The 22,233-nt window shown below is 40.7% G+C and overlaps 1 protein-coding gene across 13 annotated transcripts in view; it reads right to left on the bottom strand.

Moving 5' to 3' along the window:
• Positions 1-22,233, bottom strand: part of LOC131484997 (E3 ubiquitin-protein ligase RNF113A-like) — a 505,434-nt gene that overhangs the window by 29,056 nt on the left and 454,145 nt on the right. For 9 of the 13 annotated variants that reach the window (XM_058683876.1, XM_058683878.1, XM_058683883.1 and 6 more), the window contains one exon: positions 8,738-8,788. The exons of 1 other annotated variant lie outside the window; for it this stretch is intronic. In XM_058683876.1, coding sequence (XP_058539859.1) covers positions 8,738-8,751 — 14 coding nt within the window. In that variant the 5' untranslated portion in view covers positions 8,752-8,788. Of the gene's footprint in view, positions 1-3,643; positions 3,696-5,379; positions 6,914-8,737; positions 8,789-22,233 lie in introns of those variants that run through there. 3 more of the 13 variants (XM_058683886.1, XR_009248564.1, XM_058683885.1) reach the window with 3 other exon arrangements.

Below are 22,233 nucleotides of genomic sequence, written 5' to 3'. Positions count from 1 at the left end.
TCATTAGTGCCACAGACTAGAAGCCAACTCTCTTAGTACTGCGTAAAAGACTCTCCGTGATTTAGGCCCTGAAAGCATGGTCAGCCTCACCCCCGATGCCTTCCCACTCATGTTCTGTAACAATGAACTGCTTGCAATGGTCTCTCTCTCAGTCTCTCTTTCACTGGTTTCACTCTTCCATGTTCTTCTAAATATTATTCCTGGTATATAAGCCATCTTTCTCTTGTGTCCTTAGCACACTACTATTTACATTTTATTTTATTTTTATTATTTGAAAAAATGCAATTTATTGTCAAGTTAGCTGACACACAGTGTATACAGTGTGCTCTTGGCTTCGGGCGTAGATTCCCATGATTCATCACTTACATACAACACCCAGCACTCATCCCAACAAGTGCCCTCCTCAATACCCACCACCCATTTTTCCCTCCTCTCCGCCCCCTCCATCAATCCTCAGTTTTTTCTCTTATGGTTTGTCTCCCTCTCTGTTTGTAACTACTTTTTCCCTTCCCTTCCCCCATAGTCTTCTAAGTTGCTCAAATTCCACATATGAGAGAAAACATATATGTCTCTCTCTGACTTATTTCACTTAGCATAATACCCTTCAGTTCCATCCACATTGTTGCAAATGGCAAGATTTCATTCTTTTCCATTGCCAAGTAGTATTCCATATGTATGTACATATGTACATACATACATATACATACACCACATCTTCTTTATCCATTCATTAGTCACAGCTGTTATCATCAAGGCAGGACACATACACCAATGGAATAGAATAGAGAACCCAGAATTGGACCCATAAATGTATGGCCAACTAATCTTTGACAAAGCAGGAGAGTATCCAATGGAAAAAAGAGTCTCTTTAGCAAATGGTGCTGAGAGAACTAGATAGCAACATGCAGAAGAATGAAACTAGACCCCTTTCTTACACCATACACAAAAATAAACTCAAAATGGATGAAAGACCTAAATGTGAGACAGGAAACCATCAAAATCCTAGAGGAACCACCTCTTTGACCTCAGCTGCAGCAACTTCTTACTCAACACATCTCCAAAGGCAAGGGAAATAAAAGCAAAAATGAACTACTGGGAGCTCATCAAGATAAAAAGCTTTTGTACAGCAAAGGAAACAATCAACTATTTACATTTTATGATCCTGCTTAGGTTTACCTTTTCATTGACTTCTCCAGAAAAAAAAATCAGTTACTCCCGTCTCTAGGCTATTTTTGTATAGACACAAAAGAGATTTTATATATATTACACTGTAAGATATTTCTTTGTTCTCTATTTCCCCTACTAGACAGTACATCTTTGAAAGTGGGGTCATTTCATTCATCTTTGAGTCTTTATTCATTGCCAGGGCCTTTAGGTACAAGATGTGTTGTAAACAGAGTTCACATGGTTTTATATTTACTCAAGGATTCATCTAAACAACTGTATATGATAAATAAAATTGTATGAAAATAAAATCCAGCTTGGGCAAATGAAGTACCTATTAAGATTCATGCCTTGGATGGAATTCTTCCTCTGATGCCTTTGACAACACAACCCAAGCAATACTTGCTTACCATCCCCACAAATTCTATAACTCATCAAGTTTTAATTAAATAGCTGGAATCTTGGCCAATTAATTGGTGTTCATATTTTCAAATTTTGAAAAATAATGTTGACAATGACAAAGAAATATAAGCTTGGAGTTTTTCAGTCTTAAGTGGCTCAGTCCCAAAGGCTGGTCCTTGTCCTTTAGCAAAATTGGGTATTGTGTGCATTGTGCGAAAATGACTTTTCCTCTTAGAGAGAGGGAGAGCATTCAAAACAATAAGGAGACAATATCTAAAATAATTAAGGAACAAACTTTGAGGACGGGAGAACAAATGTCATTGCCTCTTGGGATGGGTGTTGTTCTTACTGCTAACCTGTGCCCTTCCCGCCCAACTCCCTTGAGGCTTTTAGAGCAGAAAAATCCCTCACAATTTTCATTAAGAACCATTATATCAAAGGGACTATCATTCAGCCTACAAGAGACTGTTCTGAGGTGGAATGTTTTTCAACTTAGAGCAAATGTTCCTTCAGTCATTTTCTTTTTTTTAAGGGAGAGTTATTTTGAATGCATGTAAAATGTAAATAGAATGACTATGGATATTTACAGAGCTCACACTTACTAAGTCCAAAGCAGCTTTGATTTAAAAACTGAAAATTGGCAAGCGGTCGATCAACACTGGCCTCCAATTGCTTTTAGTGTCTTGACAAAATAAAAATGCTATTTTAATGCAGAGATGGTTCACTTTGAAAAGTGGCTGTGGAACATGCACAATAACTATAAAGATGTTTTCCTCTGAATACTTAATCCACATGATCAGCTACATACACACTTTGGTACCGCATGCCTATGACTGACATGAGGCATTTTAATTTTAAAAATGTTTTCCAAAGTGCCTAAACACATGTTTATGCATTATAGTTACTGCATGGTATTAGATGGAAAACACACAAACTTAAAAAAAAAAAATGTTACTCTGTGCATGGCCATACAATGGAATATAATGGAAACCAGGAAAAGAGAAGACTGTGTCATTTCACAGGCAAGGCCAAAAAAAGGGGGGGAAACACCCACCCAAAAACCTTTGACAATTCAGTCATGCTAAAACTAGGAGACAATACTGACATAAGAAAACACACTCGACATTAAGGCAGCAGGGCCCTTCTTAATCACAGCAGGTCTAGACAGCTCCCACAGCTGTGTCTGCTCTCTCACAGAGTGATGTGTGGCCCTAGCTGGAGGGTGGCGTGAGCTCAGAAGGGAATGTCAGCACAGGGTCTTAATTAATTTCCTTCTGCCGGGGTGTGTATGCCACAGTGTGGTTTTGCATTTGCTGGGAGGCAGCTTACTGGGAGGGCCTTAGGTGCACAACACCTCAACTCACCAAACCGCAGGGCAGAGCTCTCACCCCAGTGAGAGCACACACAGTCCCTTCCTGGCAGAGCCATCCAAGGTTCTGCCTCCCCTTTGGGCCAGATTTCAGCCTCATGACCGGCATCCCTTCCTGGCCCAGCAGGGGCTTCCCCAGCTTGTTTCAAGTGGTGTGCTTGGCCAGGACTGCTTCTGTGGTGTGCTTCGATGCAACCCAAGACGGGGGTCTGAAGCTGGAAGGCTAGAGACCATGTTTTCTGTTTCTGCTAGCTTTATGTGTTTTTTTTAGCTGTCGGGAACAAATAAAGTATCAGCCGTTCTCCCCATGTCCCACGAGAAGGGAGGCAACAGACCCAATGGCTCTAAATGCAGACATCAAAAATGCCTAAAAAGAACACTGCCAGTAAGATGAATAGAACACGATCCATCAAGTAGGGTGCAGCTCTTTAGCCACAGGGACTGTACCCTAATTATTTATGGTAAATAATGGAGCTACATCTCGTCTAGTTAGTCTCTTTTCCAAAGACAACAACGTCTCTTTCTTCTGAATTCCTGTGACCTTGATTATCTGTCTATACCAATGGTTCCTAATTCAATTGACAGGAGTCTGGCATTGTGATGGCTTGTGTGTGTGTGTGTGTGTGTGTGTGTGTGTGTGTGTGGCAAGATCTAGTTATTAGCCTGTTGTCAACCAAATGAAATGTTATTAGCCAAATGGGAGCTTACCTTGCTGAAAGCTTGGATTATCAATGGCAGTGCCAGCGCCTCTGAGAAGCAGCTGTGAAAATCAGAATGAGGTGGTAAAGTTAAAAATGACCCCTGGCTAATAAATTTGTTTAGGGCAGGAATACTGTTTACTATAACCTCATTGAGGACAGGAACATTTGGTCAGAAACAATACTTTACTACACCTCCACTGAGCATCTAAGCAAAATTGTCTTCTAGTTGGTTGACAAAATGGAATTATTTTTAAAAAAAAAGCCTCCTATCCTTTCAAGTGCAGCCTTCTGGCCTGGGAGTCTGGAAAGCGGGGCTCTTGTTCCAACTCTGAGTGGCTAAAGAATTTCCAAACCTTGACATTTTTTCCTGGAGCTACCACAGTATCATTTGACTCACTGCCCTGAAAGACTAATGGAAGCAAGTTTTTTGAAATCACGGGGACCACCCTTATAGGCTCTGGTCACTCATCTGTAAAATGATGTCACCAATGTGATAAGATGATTTCTAAGACTCCTTCTGCTCTCTTCTGTTTATGCCCTGCTATGATTCCGATTATCATTCTCTAGCAAGCTTTCTTGTAGTGTTCTGAGATACCTGAAAGAATATATCTGTATATCCAAGAGCTGAACATTTAAAATTCTCTTCAGACAAATGTTTCTTTCATGTGGTACACCATTTGCAAATGCAATTTGGGGCCAATTTTTTTCTTGTATCTGAAATGGATCATGGGGTTTGTCCCCAAATGTCCATCATACACACAACTGAAAATTGGCAAGCGGTCAATCAACACTGGCAAACCAAGGTCTGGAAGATTTGGAACTGACCTAAACAAATCATCATCATCATCTTTAGTTGTTCTTCATTTCTTTCCCTCTAGATACAATCTAGTAGGCCACGCTGACCTGGGTTAAGAATTTTTCAAATATAAATGGTCTAAATGTTACTTTACTTGGCAAAACAAAGGCAGAGTAAGTAATTTTTCCAAATCTCTCTTCAGACATGCCTTATAAGGAAGGTTTTCTTTCTAGGGGGATTTGGACTCTCATTAATCTATTTCTCCTTTCAACAATAAAATGAAAAATGGAATGAGATTATCAAAATGGATAGTCTGGTGTGGACCTGATAACATGCTTTTGAAAAGTGGTTTACATTTGACATCACTTAAGCTCCCTGGGCCAGCACATCTCAGGTCTGCTATGTGGGGCCTGGACTCCACTCCCTGCTTGGACACAAATATGCTTTATTGGTTTCAAACGCCTCTCAAGCCAGTTGGAAGGATGGATGAATTCCTGGTGCAGTAAATATTAAGTCGTCTGCAGAACTATAAATATCCCCTTACCCTATCTTATTCAGCATTTATACAAAGACATTTTTGTGCAGTATGCTTTTTCCTTAACCTGGATATATACTTATTTTAAATTTTTATTCTTTCCCATTATATATATACATATATATTTTTATACATGGTACAAGAGGTATATGGCATAAAGTGGGCAATTTGGGTATTTAAAATTTTATGTATCTTCCTTTGTGCCCTTCGGCATACATAACGATAGAGTCCACCTGCTTCTTATGTAAGGATTTTAAACAATCTTAGAGTGGAAAGTCCTGGGTTTCTAGTAATCACAAGAACAATGGCAGTGAAAACATCTAACTTACCACTTACAAATAATTCTTTCAAAACAGTAATTCAGAATATACAGAGTGGCTTAAAGAAAAACAACAAGCTGACAACAACCTACCTTGTAATACTGCTTCGCTGGTTGTGGCTGTGTTTCTAATCAGATGTGTGATGAGCAGAAGTGACTAAACCCACACACTACGGGAGAGGTGGCCAAGGTACAGATGTTGTCTCTGTCTCACTCAATTGATTAAAAATTTCTTGATACCTCTAACACTCTTCGCCCCACTCCCTCAGAATCATGCTTGTCGAGTAAATCATGAGATAAACTACCCTCTCCTAATGTCCTTTAATATGAATGGAACCCAGGAGTGCTCAATCCATAAGCCACTGAGAGAGGGTCCATACTAAGCTAAGAGCTTAGCCCTTATTAAGACTAAAAGCTGGTGGCAGCTGGCCCTATTTCTCACATAATAACGTGCAAAGGAAAAAACAAACAAAAACCAGGAAGGTGGCTACAGTGCAGATTCCTGGGATACATGCCCGGAGATTCTGATTCAGTGAATCCTGGGTAAGGCCCAGTGTGCCGTACCTTTAAAAATGGGTCTCTGGAATGATCCTGTTAACAATATCTGTGGCCTGAACTTTGAGAAGCATGGACAAGGAAGGCCTGGACACGGATCCTGAGGTGGAAAGACTTTGCCGCGGACCTGTGCGTTGCACCTGAGGTCCGGGAACTCAATTCCTCCTACCTCCCACAACGTCCCAAGACACGAAAACATCTGAACGCGTTTGCCTTGCTGCACCCAAAAGTTCTAGGGTGTGAGAGAAGTGACTCGTTTGAACTCCTGAGGAGGAAAGGGCAGAATCCAGGCCTCTGTGCAAAGCAGACATCTCGCCGTTGCAGGAGGTCTTTTTTCACCGCATCATGCGGCTGAAAGGCACGGGCTAAATTAATGAGCGGGGCGAAAGGAGACGGTGGGTGTCAACCCCAGCGTCCCTTCTGGCGTGCCTGCTCTCTGTCCTTCAGCCCGAGGCCCACACTAAAGAGCTCCCTGGAAAAGACCCTCCTGCTGTCTCCTATTTGCTGTCTCCTTCCGCAGAGCTACCCCTAGAGCTGTGACCTTCTATTTATACTCAAAGTCAAACTGGCGTTTAGAGTCCCTAATGAGGCAACATTGCATCAGCCAAGGGGGAAACCAGTACCTGAAGGCAGTCACACCCACTACGAGCTCAGATGGGACCACTGCACGGTTCCTCCGCTCCGCCCCTGCAACTTCTACCTTCCGTGCTACGTCTACGTGCTACGTGCTACGTACGTGCAACAGCTCCCCCAGCGCCCAACTCCTCCCTGCAGTCAGCAACTGCCTGCGGTCAGGCGAAGCGGGGTCTGAGTGCGAGCTGGGAGTGCGGGATTTATTTATCCGTTTGGGAGTTTGCGGACAGGATCCTGGATTTTTTTTTTTTTTTCGTGTAAGTGGTAAACATCTTGCTGTATTTCTGCCCAAGCCCTGTTTAATTAAATAAAGTCACCTCAGAAGTGATGTTCCAGAGTGTTAACTGAGAATAACGGTTTTGAAAATGTTTGAATCTAGCCTGAGAGGAAATTCCGGGACTTCCATTCCAGGGAGAGCAGTGGACAAAACTACAGACTAAATTCTTAGCTGTACGCTCAAGTGAGGAAGAAAACCCTTCATTTCCCCTACCCCGGGCAGTACTTCTTAAAACACAAGATTTAGCAATTTCTTGGTTAATGAGAAAATTTGGTAACAATTATTCATTCAAGTTGATCAAATATCCCTTATTCAAAATAACCATAGAATTGCTAAATCTCCATTCCACTTTTTGCTTGACATAGCTCTGCAAAAGAATTTAAAGACTAAGGGTGTGTGTGCGTGCGTGTGTGTGTGTGTGTGTGTGTGTGTGTACAGGCCTAACCACTGAGCGATTTGCCCAAGGTCACATAATAGTTCCCTGCCATTTCCTTTATTGTCTGCCCTCAAATTCTCTTTTTGTAGTAAGCAAAGGGAAATGACGTGGGCTTCCAAATTTCATTATAAAAGCTTCCATTTAAAACAAAATGTATTGCATATTATAATTGCAACCAGAACCAGTGAGGGCAGTGGATTTCAACCTTGTGAGAAGTCTGGGGCTGCTGTTACATGTGGCTGACTTCAATGAACCCCAGTCCACCCTCCAGCCTGCAGATTATAGAGCATTTTCAAAAAAATAGTTACACTGTGCAAAACACAGACACATTTAATGTCTTTTTTTCTTTTGGTTAACAAAATGTACGTAATTTTCTTAACCAAAGAAATTATGGTAATAGTTCTGTAATGGTAGTAAAGTGTTCTGTTTTCCTTAAAGTCCACATTTGAATCTGTATACACAAAACTGTTCGGAAAAACAAAGACACAACGGTTAATTAAAACTTGTTTGTTTGTTTTTTTTTCTCCCAAACAACAAGCTGTTGACTTCAACTGTTATTTGTTTATGCTGTTGTTGTTTCAAACCTGCTTGTGGATGTAAACATAGCTTCTGTGTCTCTTTGATAGGTGCAAAGGAGTCCAGTGAACTTCCCCTATGACAACGATGACAACTGACATTTACTGAGTGCTTACCCGTGCCAAGCCCTAGGCCTGGCACTTTACAACCATTAATTTATGTAATTCTGCCTGCAGAGACAGAAATTACAATCTCCATTTCACAAGTGAAAAATTAGGCTTAGAAAGGTCAAGAATTTGCCCTAGTTCACCCCAGCTGGGCTGTGGAGGAAGCCCTGCATCTAGGGCACATGGCCTTCCCCCATATGCTGCACTCTCACATGGGCCAGACACTTCCATCTCATTCACACCGAGGTTCTGAGCCTCCTACTAGTTCCCACCCCCTGGAAAATACAATTAAATATACAGAATCCTCTCTTAAAATTTTCAAATTAAATTCCGAATCTATTTTACCCACACCCATGAAACTTGTAGCAAGCACTCAGTTACTAAGGAGTTATTACTCAGGCCTTTGAACCTTAATTATTCCCAGGACTGAGCTACATGGACAAAGCAAATAACGCAATGCAGAGCAAAGTAGGGGTTTAGAAAAGGAAACAGACTTCACACTTTTCTCCCTCTTCCTCCTTTTTTTTCTTTTTGGGTAGGCCTTGTGTTATCAAATGGGAGGAGATGGGTTTCATGTGCAAAGACCAGAAAGCAGGGGAGTTAGGGTGACCCGTCTTACTGAAAATGTTTCAAGGCCTAGAGTTGAATATAGCCATATACCTTTGTTGATGTTCCTATTACCACTACCCATATCTAAGACCAATAGTCTAAGAGGAAGAATACTGAATCCCAACTTTGGCAGTGGTACGATACTCTTATTGGAATACACCATTCAGCTTTTAACTTCTCTGTTAAGACACTCAGAAGCTGGGCTCTGGGTCTCTGGAATGGATGGGCTCCTTTTCTCTAGCAACAGTATGTACTTACTGAGTACCAGCCATCTCAGAGGGAAAAGACAGGACCTGAGTCTCCTGAAGGCTGCAAAAAAGGGAATTCTTTCTGTTAGACTCATTATGTTTGCAATGGCCCACCTGAGACATTGGTTGTTTTTCTAAAATAATTTCCTTTTATGTATGTAGAATTGGAATATTTTACTAACAATTCCCATGACCTGTTTCCAAGATTTTCCACAAACCTGCCATACTTAAGAGACTCTTTCTCTATAGAGTTTGAAACATGGGACTCAACATATTGTCCGTATTTAACAATCTTACATTTTTGCACAATGTTAAGAGTTGGAATCATTTCCTTCTATTATGGAGAGGAATACCAAACAGAATTCTTCAATTACTTTTACTTTTGGATCCAAGTGAAGGAATAGTTTGAAGGTGATTTTCAAAATCCACAAAATGGGGGTAAGGTTTTTCATCAGGGATGAATTATTTTATATGATCATGAAAGAAATCCTTAAAATTCAGATTTCTTTTCAAATTCTATCTTAAATATCCAACATACAACAGAGAGGGAAAAATACACGATAGAGTTTTTAAAATTTAATTAAGGTAGTTGATCTTTTTCAAGATTTTCCAGTATGCACACAGGCTACCAAAAATGATAGATAGATAGATAGATAGAGAGAGAGAGAGAGAGAGAGATAGAGAGATAGATAGATAGGATACAACCTCAGCTCAAGTAGCAACAGTGACCTCTAGTGTGTCTTTTTAATTTTCTCACTCTGCAACTTCAACTCATTGTTTCTTTAACCTCTGGGGCATTATTTAAGCACAATTTTCCAGTTCGTATTTGGTCTAATTTCTGTATTGACTCTATATACTGACAACTGATTCTTAAGAGACCTTCTTTGATCCTGGTAATGTATGATAAAGTAATTGTGCCTTCATTAATGACTGTAATTATAGTACATAAAGCTGTCATTTACATGAATAATCACCCACCCCTCCCCCCCTCAAAAAAGGCACTTTATTTGCAAGATGAATTTAACTTAGGCTGAAAAACTCTTTGAGCTCTAAGCCATGACTCCACACGAAGTCATGTGTTGTTTGCAAGAGTGCCCATTTCTCTTTGATAAGACCACCTAGTTTTTTATTTTACTAAAATTAATTTGAGAGAAAAGGAATCTATCTGAAAGGCAAAACATTATTTGGGTATTTTAGTATTTTGGGTTTTGCCCTAGATGTGCGCTGATGTCAGGACAGAACCCACAAGAATGTAGTGCCGCGGGTCTGGCAGCTCGTGTCAGCACTTCTATTCCAAGTTCCTCTTTTCAGGAGTTTATAACATTGCAATAAAATTTATTATGGGCTGGGACCTGGCATACGGGAGCCTGAACCAATGCTGTAAAGTAGTTTGGAGATTTTTCGGTGTGTGTGTGCGCACGCGCGTGCGTGCCGTTTTCCCCAAGCGAGTGTTCAAATCTGTTGTGTCCTGTCTTCCTGTAGGAGTGCAGAATCAAAGTCTAATCAGATGGACCTGCCCCCCACCTTGGTCTGTAAGTCAGAGGCAATTGAAAAGGGCCCCCTACCTGCTCAACGATAAACTCTTTTAGGATAAGTTGGAAAGGGGCGGGGGGGGGGGGGGGACAATAAAGTAGTAAATGTTTCCTGTAAATGGAAGAAGCCCTTAGAATTGCAATTGTTGGAAAAGATCCTCTAGGGTAGGAGAGGGAGACATGAAAAGGTATTCAAGATTGTTTTCTGTAATTGGGTGATCTTCAGTGCCCCCCAACATCTGGGCTTGTTGGCAAACAAGAAGCCTGCATGTGGAAAACATGTTCCAATCTGTGTAAACTAAGCATGGCATAAAAACAAGCGTCATCCCCAGGTTAAAAACAAAATGAAACATGCAGAAGACAGATTCCTGGAGAATCAGGAAGGAGGATGTGAGTATGTGAAGGTAAATGTTTTCTTTTTTAATGTAGCACATATAAAGTACATACTATATGCTCTGTATTTATGGTTAATGTCTATCTTATCATCCATGCCTCCCTTGCTATTGTCTTTTTGTTATTGCGCATGAGAGTCTGTCTCAGTGACAATTCTGAGACAGCACCTATCCAAAGAAAGAAGAAACAATTGAATCAGAGAACTGATGAATCCCATAGGAGGAAATTAATTAGAGCTGCATATAGCTCAATGGAAGAATTTCAGAGTCAGAAGGAACAATAGAGCTTTGCTTGACCAACCTCCCTCATTTACAAGTGAAGAATGCTCAACATGCCAGTTTATCTATGGTCAGGGCTAATCTCCAGCTAGAACACACATATTCTTACAGGTTGTTTATGGCCAGCATGAATTCTAATTGGACAGTGTACAGGCTATCCTGGCCAATGATTCTTGAACATTTTTATTTATTTATTTTTAAATGTTTATTTATTTTTGAGAGAGACAGAGTAGGAGTGGGAGAGAGGCAGCGAGAGAGGGAGACACAGAATGTGAGACAGGCTCCAGGCTCCAAGCGATCAGCACCAGGCCCAACATGGGGCTCGAACCCATGAACCATGAGATCACGACCAGAGTGGATGTCAGACACTCAACCAACCGAGCCACCCAGGTGCCCCTTGAACATTTTTTTAATATCACCCCTGTCTATGGTCACATAGTGAGTTTGTAGCAAGCAGCTAAGTCCTGGGTTTCTCGCCAGTTATCAGAAATTGTTCAGACTCTAAAATTTATAGCTTGATAGATGTGCAGTAACTCTTAACCAGTCCCGATTTAACTGCTTTGTCAGGTTAGATCTACCCTATTAGCCACTGCTCTCTATTTACTGCACAAAACTCACTGCAGAATGAATGCTAATGGCTCCTCACCGTGGAGCTGAATGTTGACCAAGAACCAGTCTCATCTGAAGTTTGTTTCCAAACCTGTTTATGTCGTTGTACTTGTTAATATAATTATGTCATTTAACATCATATTACAATATCAGACAAAATATGAAGGTAGAAAGGGTTATATCAATGAAAAATTAAGTTGAGTGCTTTAGAAAGGCTTGATATAGGTGAACTTTTAAAAAAGTAGGCTGTTGAAATAGGAGTGCGTAAGACAACTATAAACGATCAAAAAAGCTTTTTGGCTGTCAAATTGCCTTGCAAGTATCATTAATTTTCCTCAGAGAAACCAGAATGTAGAAATGCATTCTGGATATGTATATAAGAAAGAAGACTTGAGACTCCAAAGAGAATCCAGACAGAAGGAAGTGGCCTCCCTCTTGCATCAGCACACACATGAAGTAAATGTACATTAAGATAAATGTTTAAGTATAATATTATTTCAAATCATTCACCACTTGAACTAACTTTGGATTAATTAATTAACAACTGGTTTTATCATGTCTGATAATAGGGCTCTTCTACTACTCTTCAATCTGCCATCTTGGCAGGATCCTAGAGAGGGTCTTGTGGTTTTCAATTCTGAGTGCACGTAGTGGTGGGGAGTGGAGGTGGGGTCAGTAGGGGTTAAGAACAAAAGCAATGGAAGGTGGTGAAGCTTTTGAAGAGGAACCTATTATAAATCTGGGTAGGTCCCTTACAAATAATATAGATTTAAGAAGGCAACTAGCAAAGATTGGTCAATAGACAATAGCATTGGATAAGAGCAAATTCAAATAATGAATGACTCATTCAGAATGACTCACTTGGAGAACAAATGGTGTGTGTTCGTCTTAATGGTAGTTGGTATGTGCCTATAGACAGATTCTTTACAGGCAGTCTTTTCTCTCCTACTTCTGCTCACTTCTAGGGTATTTGTGAACAGGAAAATGCAGACACGTCTGGGCAGATTATTTGCCAAGTTGTTTTATGTCTCCTTTTTATCTGCTTTTGCAGCTGCAGGATTGTTCTGTGGGTCAAATTTGCCAGAATCTTCTTACTCTCCCTAGCCATTAACTAGGCAAGGTCTCTTCCATTATCCTCCTTTAGTGTGTTCATAAAAATGTTTTGAGTCTTTGCCATGGAAGAATGTAATGCTAGATATGGCTTTGACGGTCCTATGGAGTCACCACTCTATCTTTTAAAGATATAATTTAATTGACTGAAGCATAGTTCTTCTGTTAAAACCATCTTGGCTTTAAAAAGCTTGAATTTGGGTAGAGGGATAGTGTTCAGTTTGCATCATCTGGCTTTTGTCAATTTGTGTCAAACCTTAATGTCATCTCTTTCCTTTGTAGTATAAATAACATGAAAATTCTCCTTTTTAAGACAACTAAAGAAGTGAGTTCATGGTTTCAGTTTTTCCCTTACAGGCAATATTTAAGGTATTTTTTGAAATGTTTTTGATATTTTTAAATATTTTAGCATACTCTCCTTCAAATGTTCTTTATTATTGTGAGGAAGAGAGAATAAAGGAGAAATCCTGATTTCATTTATGATCACTTAAAGCATCTCATATCAATGGTAGATGTGCTTTTTTAAGTTTCAATAATAATGTCGCTATATCCCAGGGAGATAGACACTAGTACTATGTTGCCCAGACAGAGGTGTTTGCTGAGGTATTGTTTACAACAGGGAAGAATCTGAAACAACATGAATGTTTGTTAGCAGGGAACTGGTTCAGTAAAAACGATAAAATAGTAATGTAACAGTGAAAAGGATACTGTCTCTTATCCATGTGCATTGACATGAGATCTCATGATTTTTTTTGAGTGAAAAAGGTTAGGAAATAATAAGTAGGGTATAATACTATTTATATGAAATTACATATATACCTCTGCATATATATACATATTCACAGATATACAGATATCATATAGAGAGAAATAAAGAGAAATTTGAAAAGATAGACATCAAAATAGTAATAATGCCTACCTTTGGGTGGTGGGATTTAGTTTATTATTACTACTGTTATTTTAGCTACCAAAAAAAAAAATGAAGGCTTCTGGAAAAGATGCAAAGGATACCAGTTGTGGTATACTTAGAGCACACTGGGGTAGATACTTCTGGTTGGCTGACCCAGCATTTATTCCTACCCCCATCTCTCTCCATGACTTCCACTATTGATACTGGAAGAAGAAAATACTTTCTCAGTTTCCCTGGCAGCTAGAAGTGACCATATGACATAATTCTGGTGATAAGGCAAAAGGAAAAATGTGTCAGGGACCTGGAGAATCTAAGAACTTTTGACTTTGATATCAAGTGACTCAGCAGCCATCACATCACAGGCATAAGAGAAAGCCAAGGTCATCTCAGAGATGCCGGTCCCTACATCAAGTCAGGCAGCGATGGATCTCCAGCCTTCTTGTTAGGAGGAGAAAACTAACCTCTGTTTGTTTTCAGTTTGTCAGGTATTCAAGAACTTGCAGCTGACATATCCCTAACTGGTTAGGAATAAAAAATGAAATCCCCTTTCAATCTCTCCACCAATCCAACTACCCAGAGTTTACCATCCAGGGCGGCATTTTCACCCCATCCTCTCTTTTAATCAATCTGCACGTGCGTGTGTATGCATTAATGTATTTGCATATGTGCGTATAGTCACATACCCTGTTTTCTAAAGCTGAAAATATACCCTATATTTAAATTGTCCTATAACTCGTTTTTATTTAAAATAAAAAGTAATTGCAGGGTTATCACACAGTTCTATCATATTCTTTTTAACAGCGTTATTGAGATATAATTCAAATATAATGCAATTCAGCCATTTACAGCATACAATTGACTGCTCTTTTCTATGTGCAGAATTATGCAACCATCATGACAAGTTCCCCACCCTCAAGAAACCCTATAACCATCAGCAGTCACACTCATTTCCCCCTAGTCCTCCAGCCCTAGACAGTAAGTGTCTTATTACTCTTTAACATTTGCTTAGTTTTCTGCAGTTGGACTTAACATAATTCAGTATTTTTTTTTTTACTAATAACTGTTTAGGTGGTTAGCTCATTTGAAGATTTCTACCATTCCAAATAATGCTGTAATGAACATCCTTATAAACTTCCTCCTTCACACATGATTACAGTTGCTTTTCTACTTGCGTATATTCCATCTTTAGAATCACAGCAAGGGATTTATTTACACTAGAAAAATTCAGGTCATGGCCGGCAGAGAGGTGTTTAGTAGGCAGGGCCCAACTGGGGATAGGATCCAGCTTGGGCTGTACCTGCCCAGGAAGGTGTGTTCTCTGGCACAGGCTGCAAGAGCCCAGGGCAAGGGTGCCTTTGATAATGGTCTACCAGGACAGGGCGCCTTCTAATTCAACATAGGCAGGGCACTTGGGGGAGAGTAACTGAAGGTAGCATTGGCTGGTTGAAGGTTTGGGGAGAATTTGCAATTGTTGCAGGGTCTTGCAAGCCATAGGAAGGAGTTTGGATTTTATTCTGAGTGTGACAGGAAGCTATCAGAATCGTTTATCAGGGGAATAATATAATCTGATTTTAATTTTATAGAGCTCACTGTGATTGTGTGACTGCAGGTGAGGAGGGGTGAAGGTAAAGCTTAGAAGGCTATCATGGTGGTCCTGGTGAGAGACTGGTTCGACCTCAGAGAGCTCAGAATTTAGGAAGAGAGACAAATTACATGTAAGTTACTACGATGCAAGCTAGAGAGTCATACATGTTGGGGGACCTGGGTGGCTCAGTTGGTTAAGCATCTGGGTCTCAAATTCAGCTCAAGTTACGATCTTACAGTTCATGAGATCGAGTCCTGTGTTGGGCTCTGCACTGACAGTGCAGAGCTGGTGGGAATTCTTTGTCTCCCTCTCTCTCTGCCCCTCCTCCATGTGCACTCTCTTTCTCTCAGAATAACTAAATATTTTTTTAAAATTTATAGATGCCATCCAACAGTCACATAAAAGACTCACATAAGATGCTATGAAAAAGGTGGAAGAGATTATTTTCAGTGATCGAGATCAGGAATGGCTTCATGATTAAGAATTATAGTTAGGCCTTGAAGGATGGGGAGAAAAGAGTTCTGGAAATAGAGAAATGGGGGAGGTTGGTAGATAGACACAGGCATTCGGGAGAGAACTTCTTATAACCTATAATATTTACTGTTCACTCTCAGGAACTAGGCACTAAGCAGGGCCATTTGAAGTGAGAAGGGTCCAGCCTTAGAATGGGCATCTAGGTACTGAGAACGAGAACAATCCTTTCTTTTCTTTTGGTAACAATTTCCTCACCCACCCTTCTACCTATAAAAAACCTTCCATTTTGTACAACTCCTTGGAGCATCCCTACTTGCTAGGTGGGATACTGCCTGATTCGTGAATCGCTTAACAAAGCCAATTAGACCTTCAAATTCACTTGGTTGAATTTTGTTTTTTAACAGGCAACAGATGTGATTAAGGATCTTGAGAGGAGGAGCTTTCTCTGGATTATGCGGCTAGGCCCACAGCCCAGGAATGCTGGCAGCCACCAGAAGTTGGAAGAGGGAAGGAACGGACTCTCCCTACAACCACAGAGGAAACAGGGCCCTGCTGGAGCTTTGATTTCAGTTCACTCATACTGGTTTCTAATTTCTGGCCTCCAGAACTGTGAGATAACAAATTCATTTTGCAAGCTACCAGGTTTGCAGTTATTTGTTGCAATAGCCACGGAACCTAATACAGTCACATACACGTGATATGTGACTCCATTACACGGAAACGTTTGAGATGTACTGGCTCATTATGCCACCCCTCTCTGGGAAATGTTTGCCTATTTTACAAGGACCATTTGGAAACTCACTGCCGTAGCTCAAATGGGTAACCTTAGTGGGCAGGATTGCAGGGCCACGTCAGGTGAGGGGAATGGTATTTTGAGTTCGGAGCAGGAGGCTAATTTAGTGCCATTGCATGGATAACCTTAAGGACACTGCCTTTTCCATCTAAAGGCACCAGTGAGTCTTGATGGGTTTGAGGTCCATCTTCATCATGTGACCTTGAACAAATAAATCATTTGAGGGCTCTCCATCTCAAATATTCATCTCTAAAATGGAGAGACTAATTCTTATTTCAAAAGTAGGATTTGATTATTAAAGAAGACAGCATATATGAATGCATTACGCAAATTACGATGTGTTATGAATTCAGTAGCACTATTATTATTTTCTGTGCATGAGGCCTTGAGTTGAAGTTGAGGAGACAAATGATATCCTGAGTTGGACACCTGTTAACCTCACTAGTTTTTTGTGAGGGTGAAACAAGGGCAAAGTAATTGCTGCCAATCATGAGGGAAGATAAGATGATAAATACTGTGTGAAATAAGTCCCTTCATCCTTAGAACAACTCTCAGAGGGTATTATAGCCCCCGTCTTACTGCAGAATGATTATATCTTAGAGGGCTTTCACAGTCCTGGCACATAGTAGATACTCAATAAATGGCAGCTGATCTTAAATTTGGTCCCCATCGGGCCCTGCAATTTCTGCCTCAGTTCTAGTCTACACTATGCTGTTGCTTAAAGAAGATGAAAAAAGACCATGATTTGCCGGTCTTCCTGTACTTTTCTGTAGAGTTCACTTAAAACAATAAGTACCTGCTTTGACTACAATGAATAACAAGGCACAGTTTCCATCACTGGCTGCCCAATTCTGAAGATGAATAAATTAAAAGAACTGAAATCTCTGTCTTGCAGCAGCTTGATCTTTGAAGGTTCTAGAGGAGAATTATGCCTGCCCCAGCTTCCAGAAGCATTCCTCAGGTTTCCCTTTCTTTGAGTACAAAAGAGGAAGGGCCTCAGGCAGGTCCTTCCAACAGCTTGCAATTCCTAAGTTAATTATCATCTTAGGGAGCTCTGGCAGTCCTCAGCTTTCCTTCAGGGCCTCTCTAGCCAAGTCTTGGAGCTGCATCAATTACCTCAGTAATCCCTTTTGTTATTTATCTTCGAAATACCCACTTAGTGGGAGTTACACTCCAACCTCACCTCACATCAAATGTCCTCTCATCAAATGACCTATGTACAGGAGAGAGCCTTGGATTTCCTAGTTTGGGGTTAAGAATGGGTTGTAGTCCGATGCTCAATGGTTCCGAGGGGATCAGGTAGATAGATTTTGGCAAAACGGGGGACTTTTTAGAGGCAGAACACCAAAGGGGGCTTCAGTGCAATGCACTATCAATTTATAAGGAAAAACATACCATGTCGATGCATTTTTAAAAATACATTAAGTATGTCCTTAATAATATTCCTAAGAAGGAATTCATATTTTAAAACTAGGGGGACACTAGATACCTGTTTGTCTGGGAGAAGTAAGAGGGGAGAGAATGTGTTAAGAGGGCAAATCCAGACCAAAAAGCAAAGGCACATGATATTAGGGGAAAAGCAGCAATATTTAAAATTAATGATACCCAAGGGATAAAAGGTTGTGCTCAAGAGGTATGATGCATGGGGAGACACTGGGTGTCATCAGGTAAATCCTGGCAGGTTTTATGAAGGTTATGGCATCTAAGTGCTACCTTTGAAGGAGGGGGAGGGTATTTAGCTGAAGCTGAAGACAGCACATACTTGACACAGAGACTCTTGTATGCAGAACCAAGAGTATCCATAGGAAAATACAAGTCCTCTCAAGGATTTTTTTTCAATCTTATGATTCATTATGATTAATATACAGATCATTATATATGGGTAATTATTAATTTAATTCAGGGCTAGGCAGGCAGACCAGAACTTGCCCGTGGGAAAGGCTTTAAAAATTCCTATGTAGAGACACACGTGCATCAGGGATTCGTTGAATAAAAAGGAAATTGTTTGTGAGATTAAACCCAAGTTTAAAGTGGAGTCAGTCAGCACAACCCCCACATGGGCGTATACAACATGAGTTACAACGCGGGTTCCAACTCTGCCCCCAGACCCTAGCATGCAACAACTCTGTGGTAATAAAAGAACAAACCCTAGAACTACAGAGGAGCTCAAGGTGACATTGTCAAAGAGAGTTTCCTGCTGCTGAGACTGAGGTCCAGAAGCGACTTGACCTCATACATAATGCTTACAAGTGGCAGAACAGGGATTATACCCTGAGTTCAGGGCTTCAGACACTGACCCATCTCTCCTGCACGCACTAAGCAAGGATTTGAACTCATCTCACTGAGAAGAGGTGGCCTGCAAAGTATCCTCAACCTGGCCCAATTCACCAATAAATAGGTAGGTGCCCCAGAAGGATCAGGAAGTGAGGTCTTGCTATTGTCTCAAAAATCTCTCTCCTACTGATCTGACCCCACCCTTCTAGCGATTTCTATAGTCATTCCTAAAAATCCTCAAGAAATATTGTCTAAAATTCACATATCTCTGGAGGAATACTAAAGTTAATTATTGGCTATTAGCCAATGGCTGAGCCTATAAACAAAAAGAATTAGGGGTCCCAGAAAAAGAAAGATAAGGCACAGCTTTCACGACATAGAAAAGTTACTTTAGGCCCCCAGCCATTCTGTGATCTATGCCTGATCAGCACTATTTTCTCAAAGCACATTCTTGAGTTACCTCTGCAGGATCTCAACCCCTTTGAGCACTCAGATACCAAACCAACTAACGCCAGAGAAGTGATGATATTGACCCTTGCAAGCCCTGGTGACCTCGACCAGGACCTTTAGCAGACTTTGCCTCAATTCCATGCTGAATTCCCTATTGTGCAAGCCCGTTCATGAATATATGAACCCTTAGCTTAAAACTTCCCCAGTTTTGTTGTTCAAGGAGACATCGTTTTGGGAAATATCCCCAGTGTTCTCCTTTACGTGTTGGAAGTAAAACCCTTCCTTTTCCTCTTCTTCGGCTTGGTTGTGTCTTTTGGCTCCACACCCACCCACCAAAAGGCAAACCCAGTTTCAGGCAAAAAGCCCATCAGATATTTTTGTAGTGATAGCTAGCTGAATGGAATGTAATAAATGCAGTAAACAGAGAAGTGGATTTGAAATATTCTGAACAGCAGAGCCTGTTTTCAAAAATATATTGTAAAAACCTACTCTCATCTAATCTAACCACACTAAATTTATTATAAAGGCCATCAATTAGATCAGTGGAGTTGCTTCAAAAAATTATTAATTGGGGGCTAGAAAAGACTGCTGGTGGCTTGGGGCACTTGGGTGGCTCAGTTGGTTAAGTGTCCCAACTCTTGATCTTGGCTCAGGTCATAATTCCATCGTTTGTGAAATCGAGCCCCGCATCTGGCTCTGTGCTGACAGTGCACAGCCTGCTTGGGATTCTCTCACTCCCTCTCTCCTTGCCTCTCCCCTCTCATGCTCACTCTCTCTCTCAAGATAGATAAATAAACTTAAAAAAAAAAAAGACTGCTGCCAGCTCAAAAGGCATAATATTTAAATTAAGTTGTCTGGGTCACCCGGGTGGCTTAGTTGGTTGAGCATCTGACTCTTTGATTTCAGCTCACGTCATGATCTCACAGTTCATGAGATAGAGCCCCACATGGGACTCTGTGCACAGAGTCTTCTCAGGATTCTCTCTCTCCCTCTCTCTCTTTGCCTCTCCCCCACTTACACACTCTCTCTTGCTATCTCTCTCTCAAAATACGTAAACATGAAAAAAAACCTTTAAAAATAAAGAAACAAAGAAACAAATAAGTAAATAAAGGATCGTCTGTACTATCCCTGAAGTGTCACTGTATAATCAATTCTAGAAAACTCAGATCAAAAATCAATTGTTAGCCTGGTGTCTCCCAACTGTTTGCAGACACCAAAGAATGTTCATACGATTATCTACTGGTAGGGAGAAGGTGGTATTAAAACTTTCATAGTTAATCTCATCTTTTAAAATGCTAAATTTTTTGTATCTATCTTATATATAACTTATTTGTGTATATAATTAATAAATGTACAGATATTGAGAGATTGCTTAAGATGGTGTATGTAGAATGGATAGAGATAATGTGAGGTCCTGTCCATGGCAGGAAGAGACCTGGACTGGAACTGGACACCCCTTATTTTGCATAAGTTGAATTTAACACTAACTTCAAATTAGAAGAGAAATCTTTTGGGTCAGTGCCATAAAAAAGGTTAAGCACAGTGTTTGGAGTTGGGTAGGACCAGTTTTTATTCTACAGTAAACAACGGTCCCAGTAAGCCTCATGTCCCAGGATACCACCTCTCACAGTCGGTCACTCCTTCCCATCCAGCCTTACTGCTTAGAAACCACAAGACTGTGGGTGAATTACCTATCTTGCTAACTCCAAGTTTCCTCATCTATGAGATGGTGATAACAGGAGAACCTATCATATGGTTCTTTTGAACACTGAATGAGATAATCCTCACTGAAGGATTCAGAGAAGTAGGGAGAGGCAGGGCAGGGGGCAGGAGACAGTGGAGAGGGCTCATGGATACAGAACACTGGAAGAGCACCTTTGCAGCTTCTGTTCAACCCTTCTCTGGGCATCAGAACCAGAACCCTTCCCTTGATTCTCAGTGTTTGTTGATTAGTTGAGATGGACCACACTCGTGCCCCTGAATTTTCACATCACCTTGTATTTACAGGTAGGAAATGCTTCTCCCAAGATCTTTTCACTTTCAGGAAGGCCTCGCCCTGCCTCACCCTGCCGTGTCCTTGAGTGAGGACACAGAAGAAACTATGTGACGTCCTACCACCTTCCTGACCATTCACCCATCTCTGATGTTAAGTGCTTTCCATGACTGTCAGAAGCCAAGAGAGTAGAGACTTTCTTCTGCTTTCTTCCTCCCTCCCTCTCTCCCTTCTGCCCTTCCATCTTTCCTTCCTTCCTTAGAAAGAAAAAGGGGAAAGCATCCAATTCAGAGATTAAGAAATAAGTATAAAAGCAAATTATTCAGTAGGGAGACTGCATGGCATAGTAGAAAGGGCATGATTTATTTGTTTATTCACTTATTTTTGTACCAAACTGCAGGACTGGAATTCTGCTGCACCCAATGTGAGTCATGTGAATTTGAACAACTTTCTGAGTTTTTGTTTCCTCAGTCATAATGTGGAAAAAAGAATACCATGTCCATAAAATTATTAGGAGAATTAAATAAATTAAATAAATTAATTTATTAAATACATTAAATAAATAATTAAATAAATTAGGTGACTCAAAGAAAGCATGTAGCATAGCACAGGGCCTGAAAATGTTTTCTTTTTCTTTTAAAGAAAAATAAGATACAAATACAGAAAATCCCAAGACTTTCTTGTTTTTTCTTTTTTTTTCTTTTTTTTTTTTTGGAGAGGGAGAGAGCATACACAATCTGGGAGAGGGAGAGAGAGAGAGAGAAAGAGAGAGAGAATCTTAAGCAGGCTCCACACCCAGCATGGAGCTTAACTCGGGGCTCAATCTCACAACCAACTGTAAGATCATGACCTGAGGTGAAATCAAGAGTGGGACACTTAGGGGCACCTGGGTGGCTCAGTCGGTTAAGTGTCTGACTTCAGCTCAAGGTCATGACCTCATGGTTTGTGAGTTCGAGCCTGTGTTGGGCTCTGTGCTGACAGCTCGGAGCCTGGAGCCTGCTTCCGATTCTGTGTCTCCCTCTTTCTGCCCCTCCCCCACTCTCCCTGTGGGTATGCCTCTCAAAAATAAATAAAGCATTAAAAAAAAAAAAAAAAGAGTGGGACA

Source organism: Neofelis nebulosa, chromosome 9 (genome assembly GCF_028018385.1).
Source record: "Neofelis nebulosa isolate mNeoNeb1 chromosome 9, mNeoNeb1.pri, whole genome shotgun sequence".
NCBI classification, from domain to species: Eukaryota; Metazoa; Chordata; class Mammalia; order Carnivora; family Felidae; genus Neofelis; species Neofelis nebulosa.
This window is presented reverse-complemented; position numbering and strand designations above follow the sequence as displayed.